General features: G+C 46.2%; 1 protein-coding gene across 1 annotated transcript in view; it reads right to left on the reverse strand.

Annotated features, from left to right (window-relative positions):
* Positions 1-15,063, reverse strand: part of ANKRD17 (ankyrin repeat domain 17) — an 85,416-nt gene that overhangs the window by 44,463 nt on the left and 25,890 nt on the right. The window contains 6 exon segments of the mRNA XM_029073757.2: positions 1,745-1,982; positions 3,659-3,753; positions 4,851-5,084; positions 6,518-6,665; positions 6,956-7,103; positions 8,747-8,903. Of these exon segments, the coding sequence (XP_028929590.1) occupies positions 1,745-1,982; positions 3,659-3,753; positions 4,851-5,084; positions 6,518-6,665; positions 6,956-7,103; positions 8,747-8,903 (1,020 nt within the window).

Genomic DNA, 15,063 nt, shown 5'->3' on the forward strand with positions numbered 1-15,063 from the left:
TGTGTGTTGGGTAGCAGCAGGAGACCGGCGAGTGAAGGTAGGAGGGGCGAGGATGATTGACTGATCGATGCGGAGGAGGATGGGCAACCACTGGAGGTTCTTGAGGAGGGGGGAAACATGGACTGAATCGGTTTCTAGGACACCGATCCAGGCAGCAGAGTCAAGTATGGACTGGAGTAGTGAAACGAGAGGAGAGTAAGGAGGCTGATGCGACAGTCGAGGTGGGACAGGATAAGTGCCTGGATTAATGGGGTAGAAGTTTGGATGGCGAGGAAAGGGCAGGTTTTAGTAAACACTGAACAGCCGGGATCAGGTGTGAGATGTGGGTTGAATGAGAGATGCTTTGAGGACTATGCCAAGGTAACGGGCTTGTGAGGCAGGAAGGATGGTGGTGATGGACGTTTTGCAGGATAAAGCTTCTTCTAGGGTAATCATCTGTCTTCAAGTAGCAATCTTGACGGCAAGGTATGTCCATCAAGGGACGGACTGAGATCCAGTCCCTCGCCATAAACTGATTGAAAACTTTCCCCCCCAAAAAAGCTTCTAGACTGTAAGCTCGTTTTGGACAGGGAAGGTGTCTACCCAATAGGTCTACCAACCCTGTTAGAATGTCCAGCGCTCAAACAATGCTTAGCACATAGTAAGCGCTTAAATACCATCGTTATTATTACTCTCCCAAGGGCTGAGTAGAGCACTCTGCACACAGTAAGCCCTCAAATACTACTGAGTCCCTCTTGTATCCATCCATGGGGATGACCTCATTCCAATGAATATTTTCAACCGGAAGCTTCCAAAATGTGGGTTCTTTAATCACACCCCGAACACAAGAACCAGAGGATTCAGACGGTTACAAAATGTGGGTTCTTAAATCACAACCCGAGCACAAGAACCAGAGGATTCAGACGGCTGCAGTCATTAGGAATCCTCCAAACGTTGCGGAACTGTAGAAAATTTCCTCCTAATCCAAACCAATTTGGGTCACTCTCGGTAAAAGTTGGCACAAAATGAAGAACCAAACCCTTTCCTTATAGAGTCACCACCCATCTCCTATTATGTGATTCACAATCATGCTTTGGATTCTACTACGACGGAGGATATTCTAATCCCTTGCGTGGCATTCTGCATGAAAGACAGTTTATCATTTCATCTATCTCATACAAGGTCTAATGGTAGTAACTGTTAAGCGCTTTTATGTGCCAGACACTCTTCTAAGCGCTGGGATAGATACAACAATCAGTTTGGACCCAATCCCTGTTCCACAAGGGGCTCCCAAATCTAGACTCTGACCAAAAATTATCGCGACAGTCCCATCGATCAAATATGAAAAAAAGCTTCATTTACCTGCTGATAGACCTAAGAAATATAATTTAAAGGTTTATGACCTCACAAACAAAAGCTACCCAAAGTCTGGCAGGTTGAAAATTCACACACTCTTAAGACCTTCCAAGGTATCGGACCGGTTCCCGCGTCAACGGTATTTGAGAGCTGACTATAGGCGGGGTGCCGGAGTAAGCGCCCGGGTGACTTAAGAAAGAATCTGATCAAATCCACGGTCTTAGGCACCACCAGGCTCGATCCTCTCTGGAACTTCTTTGGCCAGCTTCTCCTCAACTCCCCGAGGAAGGAAGATCCCGGCTACTGACGCCTTCTACTCTTCGGACTCGCCGACTCAGACCTCCCTTTGGCCCGTGAGGAGCTTAGGGACTGGAGGGGGAGACAAGGGAGACGCCATCGAGACCGTTACCTTGTCCGAGCAGTAACGCTACCATTTCTTCATGCCCTTCTCTGGCCGCTTCCATCAGTGGCGTATAACCTTCGTCATTGACCTCCTCCAGGTTGGCGCCACGCTCGATTAACAGTGCCGCGAGTTCTACGTGTCCTCCGCAGGCCGCCAGGGTCAACGGCGATTCAAACGAGTCAGCGGGCATGTTCACTTGTGCCCCGCTGTCCAGAAGTAACCTTGCCACTTCAACATGGCCATCCTGCCAAGGTCAAGACACGAAACCGTTTGGGACGAGGGATACGGATCATTTCAAAACCTTTCCCTAGCTGAAGCGCAAACCCGGCCACCCAGTTTCCTAATGCTGGATGGGCTTCAGGATGTGGGAAGCAGTGTGGCCTGGTGGATGGAGCTCGGGCCCGGGAGTCAGAGGAGCTGGGTTTGAACCCCGGCTCCGCCTCTTGTCTGCTGGGTGACCCTGGGGAAGTCACTTCACTTCTCTGGACCTCAGCTGCCCCTTCTGTAAAACGGGGAATAAGACCCTTAGACCCATGTGGGACACGGACTCTGTCCAGCCTGATTAGGTTGTATCTACCCCATCGCTTAGTACGACGGCTGGCACAAAGTAATCGCTTAACTAATATAACGATTACTATTATTCCCTTTATAAATGACAAAAGATTGAACACCACAAGGGTTAGAAGCCTTCTCGGTAATTACGAAACTCAGTTCAATTTGAATTTAGAGATGTAATAATAATAATAATGTTGGTATTTGTTAAGCGCTTACTATGTGCCGAGCACTGTTCTAAGCGCTGGGGTAGACATAGGGGAATCAGGTTGTCCCACGTGGGGCTCACAGTCTTAATCCCCATTTTACAGATGAGGGAACTGAGGCACAGAGAAGTTAAGTGACTTGCCCACAGTCACACAGCCGACAAGTGGCAGAGCTGGGATTCGAACTCATGAGCCCTGACTCCAAAGCCCGTGCTCTTTCCACTGAGACACACTGCTTCTTGTTTATTTTCGTATCTTTTCATTGTGCCTATCTGAAACAGGAAACAACATTTTCATTAACTTTAGAGAGAGCAGGCTTCAGCTCAACCAAGGAGGAGGCCGGACACCTAGGAGGCTGACTGGGGTGCTGCAGCTCAAATAACCGCTCGGGCACAATCCTTTCTGGAACTTCTTTGGCCAACAGCTCCTAAGCTCCCTGAGGAAGGAAGGTCCCGGCTACCGACCCCTTCTACTCTTCCCCACTAATCAGACCTCTATTTATCCCGGACTGATTCCCACCCATAACGGAGGGGCAGAGGTGTTAGAGTGGAAATGGGAAAGGATCGGCTCGAGCACTTGTCCGGATCCCACTCGTGACCCTGACTTCTATTTTCAACCAAGACTCCTTGGTAAAATAGGAGGATCCCTTTGATTTTTAAGCGAGACAGAAGGCACTCTAGAGAAAATACATTCAAAATATACAAAGATCTAAACTGTTGATGGTAATGGTTATTTTTCCTCTGAAACTACTCTCTAGATATTTGCTTTGAATACCCTGTTAACAGCTAGAGAAGTTGATAATCCCCAGTTCACTGATATCCCTACCTGTTAAGGGATACACCTCAATATTAAAATTCTGAAGGGCAAAAGGGGATTTATACCCAATCATTTGCTCTTTGGATGGTTGGTTGACTATTTAGCTGATATGATATCTAGTGAATGGTATCTAGCTTGGTCTCAATAGACAGAGGGAATTTTCTGGGGGTAGGGAGGGAAATCTATCAAATTTAGGGTTATTTTTCAGTGGAAAGTGCTCTTTCCAAGATATTCCTTTTTATAAAAATCCACACCACCAATCTAATCTTCACAAAGAAATTTTGTTCAAGGTGAAACTCTTTTTTAAGTAACAGCCCAGTAGGAGAGTTTTGAGTGCTGCTCTTACCATACAAGCCTCCATTAAGGCAGTGTGCATTTCATCTGTCTTATGCTCTTGATCTGCACCTGCCTCCAGAAGAAATCTCACCATTTCCAAGTGTCCTAAGCAAAAAATAAATCATATTTCTTAACTAAGCATTCTTACCATTCTTAGAATGATTTTTCTACTTAACCTGGCCATCATTTCAGCAGACCTTTCAATTGAATACTTAAGATAATACAGATCTACAACAGACACATCACATTCCAAAAAAAAGAAAATACAAATATTTAGCCTGTTCAAATGACCTACTTCCTAAAGTATGTTAAAGTGCAATTCAATGGTGGTGAGGGGTTCCCCATTACGATATATCTCCCTTTGAGGAATGTGCAGTGTCATATCAGAGTTGACGACACTTCTTTCGCAGAGTTTGAGTGCAAGAAGTTCATTCGTTCCTTCATTCGATCGTATTTATTGAGCGCTTACTGTGTGCAGAGCACTGTATTAACCCCTTGGGAAAGTGCAATGCAACAAACAGTGGCATTCCCTGCCCACAACGAGCTCACAGTCTAGAGTTGGGGAGACGGACTCCCAAACAAGTAAATAAAGTTAGAGATATGTACGTAAGAGCTTTGGGGCTGGGAGGGGGAAGAGCAGAGGAAGCAGCGTGGCTCAGTGGAAAGAGCCCGGGCTTGGGAGTCAGAGGCTCCGTGCCACTTGTTAGCTGTGTGACTTTGGGCAAGTCACTTCACTTCTCTGGGCCTCAGTTACCTCATCCGTAAAATGGGGATTAAGACCGTGAGCCCCACGTGGGACAACCTGATGACCTTGTATCCCCCACAGTGCTTCGAACAGTGCTTGGCATATAGTAAACGCTTAACAAATACTATTATTATTATTATATAAAATTACAGCTATGCACATAAGTGCTTTGGGGCTGGGGGATGGAGGAGACAGCAGGAAGCAAAGGGAGAAGTTGATATGTGTCTATCTGTTGCCGAACTGTATATTCCAAGTGCTTAGTACAGTGCTCTGCACACAGTAAACGCTCAATATATACGACTGAATGAACGAACGAACAGGGAAACCACGTCAAACTGTTCTGGGTTCAATTTCAGAAGGCACCTGTGACTTTCTTCTCTGTCAGTAAAGGCCTGCCTGAAATGGCAGGCGCACACACACATATACACAAGGAAGGTGGGGAGGGGAGGTTTCATACCTTTGTAACAAGCCAGCGTAAGTGCGCTCTCCTTAAATTCATTGGAATGGGTATTGATTCCAGCTCCATTTTCCAGCAGCACTCGGGCTACCTCCACGTGTCCAGCACTTCCTGCCTCCATAAGAGGAGTGTGACCATTTTCATTGTGGTCTTCAATACTAGCACCTGATTCCAAGAGCACCTTAACAACTTCCACATAGCCCCCAGCACAGGCATATGTAAGTGCCGTATTGCCTGGATTTAAAGAGGGGAGAAAAGGGAACACACGCTGATAAAATTGCTCCGATACGATCTAAGTTGAGCCTCAAAACCCACTGAAATAGGTCACGCGGTCAAGAGCTGCCAGGGATCCCGGCTAAAATTTAGGAGACAAATTTAGCTTCAGCTTTTGCCAGACAGGAACGACGATTTCGTCCGGTCAATCGGTTTCCCGCTGATTTTTCGGGTGTGTGATTCTGCTCCGAATTTGAGTTGAACCAATGAATCTGTAAACCTACTGGCAAATTGCACGTTTTTAATGCCGAGAACTATACCCAGAGAACCCAAGTCAGCCAGAAGCGGAGCTACTTCGATTAGAAACTGTCCTCCGGCAAAACTTCACACTTTTTAAAGAATGTGTCAGCTTCAAAAAAACGGGTAAGGCAATGTCCCGTGTTTGGTTTTACTAGAGCCGAAGCCGGCTTTGTCCCTGTTTTAACAGCCTGACTCATATTTCGTGTTTAGTCTCGAGCCACTTATCCAGCGTGCACGTACCCGGATCAGTTAGTTCTCAGTCGTGTAAAGCTGTTCCTAAGTGTCCCGTCACACACGCTTTTTAGGGTAAATAGTGATTTCTCAGCTGTCCAAAGCTGATTTTGGAAAAAACATTCGATGTCTAGAAAAATCTTTGATTTGGCACCCGGGGATCACGATCTATTGTACGGCTCGCTGAGGCAAAAATAAGGGGGCAATCAAGTAGTGCCTCTGCTGGGCAGGGTCTTGCCAAGCCTTCCACGGTACCAATCTATGCCCATCCCACCTCGTTATCCTATAATTCAGTTCTGCCTGACTCGGTGAATCGGCACCCTACCGGCAGTCATGGCCCCGGCCTCTACTAGAACCCTATAATGCTCTGACCCTCGGCCAAGAGTCCCACGAGTCCAGAATAGGTCAGTCCACTGGGTGCAGAGCACTGTACTAAAAGCTTGGGAGAGTCCGACATAACCGAGACGGCAGACCGGTTTCCGGCCCCGCAAGGAGCTGACAGTCTAGAGGAATCCCCCAGAAATGACTCTGCAGTTGTCGGGCGCCCCCGCCCCGCTACCTATGGCCCGTCTCCCCAAACAGCGAATGTGAGGGATTCAGCTTTGGAAAACCGATACCCCATTTCTAATTTCTTCAATCACTTCACCTCAAGATTTTCAAAATGATTAAAGCCCCCCACGGCCGAAACGTGCACCGGTTCGACATAAGCTACCAAAAGATGTCGCTTTAGCCTTGCCACCAGTTTTCACATAAGAACGCGAAAACTTCCCTTCCGAATACGTCCGAAAAACGCCCGAAAACATCAGGTTTCTTTAGCGGTTATTCCCGTTCCGCTTAAGGTACCATGGAACGGAGAGAATGGCACCGGTGCCCCTCGCTGCCTGGCGAAGGGGCCGAACTGTCCGGAAAGAAACGACCGTTACCTGTCGAAGACTGTGCGGTGACATCGGCACCGTGGGCTAGCAGCAACGTCACAATCTTGACGTGTCCTCCGTTAGCAGCAGCCATTAAAGGGGTGATGTCCCCTTTGATTCCTCTATCCTCTACATTTGCATGCATAGCCAGCAAAACCTTTGGAAGGAAAGGACAATAGAGGGATCGAGTGGCAAAGGAAAAATCTGACACACCGTGCTCAAAATTCTAGATAGACCCCTCCATTCGATACTCACTGGCTTGTGGAAGGCCTGTTTCAAACAGAAAAAATGCCCGTGGGCAATGCAAAATTTACCTAAGAGAGCTGGGCTTTTTATCTGTTGGAAATAAGTAACTAGTTAGGAGAGGGAAATTCACCAGAGGCTTATTTTTACGGGAGCTCAAGGACGGAGTGGCCCGGGTATTTTGAAATCAGAATCGGTACTGACCTGTGCAAGTTCATAGTATCCAGCTGAGCAGGCTAAACAAAGGAGGCTTTCCCCTTCCTCTGTATGTTCATTCACACTTCGCCCTTCAATTAATAACTTTCGCACCGCATTCACATCTCCTTCTGAACATGCTTCTGCCAAACTGCGGCTATTAAAGACAAAGGTATTTTAGTAAAACAAAGAATGCACCACAGAAAAGGGATTTCCCCCATCGTGCCGGCCATATCTCCAAATGGAAGGCCCACAGATCGCTAGGGGACCCGCCGGGAGGAGACCCTGCGGTGACAACAGAAATCGGCTGGTAGAGGTAAGGAGGTACGTACTTACGTGCTGCAACGGAAAAGTGAAACGAGACCGGGCCAAAAGACGCTTTCAGGTTAATCCTGTACGACTAAGGATCGAATATGCAGCGAGCGTGGTAGCGAGCATGCGCTACATTTGAAATTTAGCCAAAAATAGACTTCAACGCCACCACTAGATACACGGTTTGGGGGAGGGAAGGGGCAGAGACAGAAAAACGGGTGTAACGGTATCAAAGGAAGCTTTACCTGAAGCCTTCATTCATTCAAAGGAAAGGAAACAAAACAGAAATGAAAGACAAAAACAACAATCTTAAGGTTGCTTTGAACTGCCAGTCCCTTCGAAATGTTGACTTCAGCGGCCTATCTGGAGAACAAGCTCCTAAGATCTACTTTCCTGCTTTCGGAGGGATCTAAGAAAGCTTATTCCCAAGCACTTAGTACAGTGCGCTGCGCACAGTAAGTTCTCAATAAATACCACTGATGGATTGATTGGCATGACTCCACAGCCATCATTTAATATTTAGTCAGGATGGAGTAAACTATCTTAAGCTCCCTTGGATCCAAAGAGGTTACACACTCCTAATCACCAATGACTCCTTCCTTGCCAAATTAGACGGACTGTACTCTGTCCTAATTCTTTCAACCACCACTGACCACTCCTTTCTCCTAGAAACACTGCCCGGCCTTCGGTAAGCCTTATTCTCGACTCTTCTATCCCTGAACCCCTGGGTTCACCTACTTTGATTCGTTCAATCGTATTTATCGAGCGCTTACTGTGCGCAAAGCACTGTACTAAGCCTCCTCCCCTCTATCCTTCAATTCCGCCAGAACCCAGAGCCGCTCGTCGTCGCATCCCTCCTGAAAACCCACCACCTTCCCCTTAGCTATGCCCGCCACACGGATTCACCCACTGTCCCTAGTACTTGTGCTTCCGCTCCTTCACTCTGTGCTCCAGTAGAACACAAGTGGCAGGGGGAGAGAACGTGGGTGGCACCGAGCAGAAATGCCCATTAAATCAAACTCCATTAACCAGCCTTAACCGTCCTTCAAGAGCAGCTTCTCTCAGCACTTACGTATATTCTAAGCAATTAAAGCTTAGATTTCTATTGAGCGTCCCGGACTCTATCAGCGGTTGAGGCACGATCTCTATCTACAGCTCTAAATAAACTAAATAAAATAAATTACACCTGTCGGTTCCCCACTTTAGAAGGTAAGTTCCCTGCAGTCAGAGGCTGTATCTGTTTTGCTGCACTCTCCTGAGCACTGAGGTCGGTGCTCTGTCTGCAACAGGTGCTCAGTGGCAAATCATTTCACATCTTCAGTGTCGAGGCAACCTCTAGTCCAATACAGCCTACCATGTGGTATTTTGGTTCTGAATAGTTAAGATGCTTATGACCAATAAGAAATGTTACTGAATTTGCGTTCCGAAGATCCACCTGAGCTCTTTAAGGAAGCTGTGCCTGTTGAAATCCCATGTCAGTCTACTCACTTGTCCGTCTGCCCTGCGTTCGCTGTGCTTTCGGCTCTCATACGGGTCAGTGCAGCAGCAGCTTCATCCAACGCGCAACTAACCGAAGAGGTCAACCTCCGGAGCACTTCGGGATCGGCAAATGCTTTACCATCCGCAGTGGACAGTTTGCCTATTCCTGTTCGTTCAACGAGGGAGTCGCCATACACCCCGGAAGAGGAACAAGGGAAGAAGGGAAGAGGAAAAGGGGAAGGGAAGAGGAGAAGGGGAAGAAGGGAAAACAAAATAGAAAAAGAAAGCGTTACTTTTTCACCCTCACTCCCCCCACAACGCACGGAACACACAAGGGCCCACAAAAGTCATTCACTCTGACAGGTTGGGAAACAGAAAGGGATCATCTGAACACACAACCACACACACACGTACGAGCCAGACAAAGTGAGACAGGTACACACTGCCAGAAGAACAGCAGGGAGGAGAAAACAGGTGCCAGAGAGGTGAGCCTTTGGTCAAGCCTTGGGTCTGAAGGGAAGTTCCTTAAATATTTCTACTGTAGGCTATCGAGAGAGGGTGGGGCCGGCCACTTCACTTTCTACAGCACTACTTACTGAAAGCCCACCATGCTCAAAGCACCGAATTAACAGGCAGTGACCAGACAAGGACAGTCGGAACACGGTCAGCTGCTAGAGAAAACAAGATGCGAGAGGGTGGCGAAGGACACTGCGGCACACGGATGTAGAGCTTAACAACATGCCTTGCACACGGCAAGAGCTCAATAAATACGATAAAATGAATGCATAGATCTTGAGGTAACAGAAACAATATGAAAAGTGTTTGGGTTGGCCGCTGGGCTGACACTGAAGACCGAGCGATCCTTCGGGGGCTAAGCGTTTTAGATAGGGCACGATGGTGGAATTAGGGAACTCTGTTCCAACGTGAGTCTGGCTGTAGAGCGAAGCCGTGTTGGAAGAAATGGTCGGGCCAAGTGCCAGACACACGGGGAGCGGCAGCGCAGGTTATCCTTACCACAGGATCCTGCAAGAACGCACACACCGTGATAGACGACAACTAGGTGGACGTCCAGATGGGACCTTTTCAGTGTACTTATTGGCTTAAAAGGTAGCTTTACATTGGGTTACCGTGGATGACAAGGAGTTCCTTTTCTCCTGGGCTTGCCTCTGACTTTACTGTGCTCTGAAATGACTCATCTGGTAATGCTTTGAGCCCAGATTCGAATCTATGCAAAACTGTAGGGTAAATGAGGAAATCACGGATACCGATCCAAATGTAAGTTCAGTAGCACAATTCCTAAAATTCAGAGGAGAGACACAGAGTTTTCTCTAAAGGGGCCCAGAAGCAGGAAATCTCTCACCCTTAAAGCTCACCTATGCTGGGCAGCAGCGGCATGGGAGAGAGTTGAAGACAAGGGTAGGACAGGGTAGGGTAAAACCACTTCTGCATTTTTACCAAGAAACCTCTATGGATCCACTACCAGAACGATTGCAGATGGAGGTGGGACATTCTGGGAGAGACGTGTCTATAGCGTCGTTATGGGTCGGAGACGACTCGACTTAAGACACCTCCGAGAAGAGCAGCTCGACCCTGATCTCGCGACTATTTAAGTAAGTAGGCAGGGAGGGCTCCCCGGTCCCCACTGAACTACAGAGAGGAGGGGAAGGTGTTTAGTACCTAACGAGAGAAAGGAACCCAGTAGGGCATGGCATCAGCATGCCTAGATAGCTCCCGCTGCCTGGATAAGGTGATATTTAATTCTCACTTCTCAAGAGGCCACTCTCTTTGGGGAACAGGAAAGGCAGATGGCATTATAAAGAGTGCCCTTGGCAGACGGGAAGTGAGATCACGCCTCTCCCCGGACTGACGGCTCCCTACGAGAGGTCCTGTGTGCTATTCTGAGTTATTCACCTGTCCCTGTTTAAATGAGGCAACGATAAGTTGTTAACCAAAAGTCCCACGAACCGGGCACAGAAACCAGTAGTAGTTGCCTAAGAATCAGTGGGTGGATAATTCCACTCTCCTTTGCCCTGAAAATTCATTGGATACCCTCATTTCAACTACATTTTTGTTTGGATTCCTATAATAATAATGATCATGGTATTTGTTAAATGCCTACTATGTGCCAAGCACTGTTCTAAGCACTGGATATGGCATGGAGATGACAGTGGCTGCCCTGGGAAATTAGGAGGCACAGGACAGCGTGACAGAGAAAAGGACACCCCAAAAAGAAATCACGCTGGCCACCAACCCTAGAAATTCTGGCCACCCAAACTTAGAAATGAAATGCCATCTAAGACATATGGATACACCCAACAATTCTTTGGCAAAACTGAAAATCCAAGCTGTATTACGCATGGTCTTGTAAAATTAGCAGGTGTCACGATTTCTTCAACTTCACTCAAAGGTGCAAACACAAAGGTACAAACTTTGGGCTGTTTAAATGTTTTCAAAGTTAGCATGCGTGCATTTGTATAGGCTTGAGGCACTCTGCAAAGATTTTTCACTGCTGTCATTTTAATCTCCAAAGAAGCACTAAGTGGTCGGTTCACAACCATAACCCTGAAGCAATTTCTAGGTTCATGGGATAAAAAAGAGGAAGAGCATAATTTTCACAAAATACTCCAGAACTGACTATAAGAATACAGTTAAAAAAAAAAAAAAAAAAAAAAAAAAAACTGGCAAAACCTCAGTCCCTAATACCTGGGTTTCTATAATATTAATACCTCTCGCTTCTCAGGAGAGGTACCGCTTCGCTTTTCGAGGTGCAGGTTCCAAATTTTAAAAAGATCTAACTCCTCCCTTTCTGTCGGCACCAAAGAAATGCAGGTTTTGGACTGAAGGAGTGAGCTTTCACTTGATCCTACAGTAAACAGACTCGGAGGGTCGGGCAGAGAATGGGATTCTACCTTGTTTGCAAAATCCCTGTCACCTTGTCTACAGGGAGATTTCAAGAAGGTTGGTTTGAGTAAAATCGTAAAGAAAGGAAGGCTAACCTCAGTCCATGTACAGACCTGCTCAATCTCCCAACAAAGGCTTAACTATGCCCATGCAGGCTACTTGCGAAGCCCAAGGCGAGCTCTATTTGGCTTAAGCGTCGGGAAGTTCAACACTGCCATGCAAATAAATACACCATATGCACAAATGTGGCCTCAAAGCCAAAGGGTTTGTCTCAGTCTCAAGAAGCCTGAGGCCTAACTCCATTTTTATCCTTCTTGAAAAAACAGCGTGCTTTCCATTAATTCTGCACACCCCAGAATTAGGTGAAAGGCACAGAATAGCACAAGGGGGAGGAAAAGTGTGCATTATCGGTATTTCGATTTCTAATTGAGAACACAAGGATTTTCAAGTGAATGCAAGGAGGAACTCAAGAAAAAGGTGAAAGGTTTTTTTTAAAAACCACAGAATCTACAAGAATCCTGATGGTTGTTTGTTAAATATTAGAGGCCCAATTAAATATCTGCCCCACCAAAATTAAAGAAAAAATAAGGGAATTTATTGTGTATCCTGGGTGCAGAGAACACTAAGTAAGCCATTAGACTACAATAGAGTAGGTAACTACATCCATGTCCTCAACTGTTCCGACCAATTAGCACACACTAATTATGAAAATCTAATTCTTCTCAAAGGGACAGCTTTACTTTAAAACTTTCATCCGATGATCTGAACAATCCTACGGCAAAAGATTAATGGAAATCTGAGTGACCAAGCAGAAGCTCTGTATGGGTAACTGGCAATGGAAAAGAGGAATGTTCTGCCTGCTTAATAAAGACGATTAATACTAGATCAGGGGAGATTAAATTAACCTTTTTTTTTTAAAAAAAGGCAGGAAGCCATACCCATGAGAACAGCAGGATTGTTCCTGGTGAGAACTGGTGAGTTAACTGCAAACAAGAAATTAGGTGGGCTACAAAGGAGTTGTTCAAACACCTTTACACAGGGGCTACTAAATAATTAAGCACTTACTAGGCGTCAAGCACTGTTTTAAGTGCTAGGGTAGATACAAGCTAACCAGGTTGGACACTATCCATGCCCCACATGGGGTTTACAATCTTTATCCCCATTTTAACGATGAGGTAACCGAGGCCCAGCAGACAGGCGGTGGAGCCGGGATTAGAAATGAGGTCTTTCTGACTCTCAGGTCTGTGCTCTATCCAGTAGGCCGTGCAAGAACTGAGCATGAAAAGCGAATAAGGAAATGTTCTCCATCTGGGTTAAGACCAGAAAGCAGCATAGGTAACAAGGCTAATCTATACTTGTGGTATAAAATATCCAAATGTACCTTTTCAAAAAGATATCAAGGGGCTCAAATTATTTAGCAGTGTGGCCTTGTGGAAAGAGCACAGGCCTGGGTCTCTGCCGCTTGTCTGCTGTGTAGCCTTAGGCAAGTGGCTTCACTTTTCTGTGCCTCAAATTTCTATTTATAAAATGGGGATTTAATACCTGTTCTCCCTCCTACTGTGTACCCCATGTGGGACAGGAACTGTGCCTAATCTGATTATCTTGAATCTACCCCATCTCTTAGTACAGTGCTTGGCACACAGTAAGCATTTATCTAACATCATTATGTTTAGCTCTCTTTGGTGAAGATATTAGAGATTCTCCTACCCAAATTGGGATATTACAACCAGCAGATCAGTGGAACTGAATCCAACTGTGATAACCCCCACACAAATTAATGAACTAGACATATATATTAAAAGAAAAAAAAATCACTGAGACCAGATGGCATTAGGCCAACAACTTCCAAAAGAACCCAGAGAGGTTGCAGAATTTCTGGCAAGAGCGTGAATCCTATCGTTACAAAGGGATCCTACATCGCACAAGCCTGACAGCTTGCCATCATAACTCTGATCTATACGAAGGGTGGAAGAGGTGACTGAATTTTAAGGTGCCGAGTTCCCCTCCCTCCTATTCCTGGCACTTTGTTCAAATCTGTACTTAAGTTTAGGATTAACAAACACGGAGAGGAACCTCACTACTCCGTAGAAATTCTATGTAGGGAATAAACAGCATGTAGATTCAGAATCTCAAAGGGCCTCTGGCAACATGCCAAACCATGTTTTTTTTTTTGTTTTGTTTTGAATGTGTAACCATGGGATTGATAAAAAAAGTCATTCCACAGAAAGAAAACCAGATGAAAGAGGAAACAGGAATAAGGTACAGGCTAAGTAACTGTTTCCAGGATGGAGAAGTGTAAGTAGTGAGAACTGGGGCAAAAACCAGGTTCGTTTTCCATTTTCCTATATGATCTTTCGGGTGGAACGCACCTTGAAATACAGTGTAAACAGGGATACACTGAAGGAAATTCTATAAAGTAGCAGATGAAATTCACTGTAAATGCAAAGTAATGCCTATGGACAAGAATATAGTAACTACCTAACGAACTAGCCATGACAGTTGATTTAAAAAAACAACAATACCGTCGACTCTCCCTTCACATCGCAAGTGCACTGTGTATGTGGAAACCGCTCAAAAGGCCAACAAAATGCTGGGCCTTTCTAGAAAAGGTATGGAAAATCAAAGGCGTGGTTTGATTTCCATTAAAAAAAATCACTCATAGAACATCCACCACACCTGGGATACCTGGCATTTGGATAGGATACCCAAGAAGGGGAGTCGATGTGACCAGAACACAGAAACCGCCTGAGGGTTGAACGAGAGAATTACGATGCTTCGGGCGGAAACACCCAGGCCGAGATCAACGTGGGCAGAGCAAACACAGAATTATTGTTCACCAAGTCCCTCAGTTCGAGGACGACGGGGGCGGGGAGGAGAGGGAGAGATCCACTGAAGCCTGAAGGTAGCAGGTTTCCAAACGAATGAAAGGAAACGAGTTGTCACACAGCGGGTGATAAGCAGATGGAACTGAATGCCAGAGGAAGTTATGCGGGCCCCAGAATATCAGTGGGATCAAGGAAACCCATGGACGAGGGAGCTCCTTACTCTATTTAGAGCTAGGAAAACTGGGGATGGAGTGGAGAAAGTTAGGGAATCTCAGATGCTCCATCTGGACTTGAGAGGAGTGATGCTCTGCCTTTGACTTCAAGGATCCCGCCGGACTGCTCCAAGCGGAACGATGAGCTGAAACGACCACCGGCTTAGTCCAGAGTTAACTTTACTAAAGATGCAGGGGGGGGGGCACCCGAACACAGCTGTCTAGAAAAATGAGATCAGGTTCCCTGGAATTTGCTCAGTAGTGGGGAAGGAATAATGACTTGCTAACACAAGCTTGAAAGAAAAGTGTGATCCCGCAAACTACTCTGTCTCTCTTCATAGCATTGGGCGTTACTTGATTTGCTGTTCCCCCAAAATATTCCTCTCCC

This window comes from Ornithorhynchus anatinus, chromosome 10 (genome assembly GCF_004115215.2).
Source record: "Ornithorhynchus anatinus isolate Pmale09 chromosome 10, mOrnAna1.pri.v4, whole genome shotgun sequence".
Lineage (NCBI taxonomy): Eukaryota > Metazoa > Chordata > Mammalia > Monotremata > Ornithorhynchidae > Ornithorhynchus > Ornithorhynchus anatinus.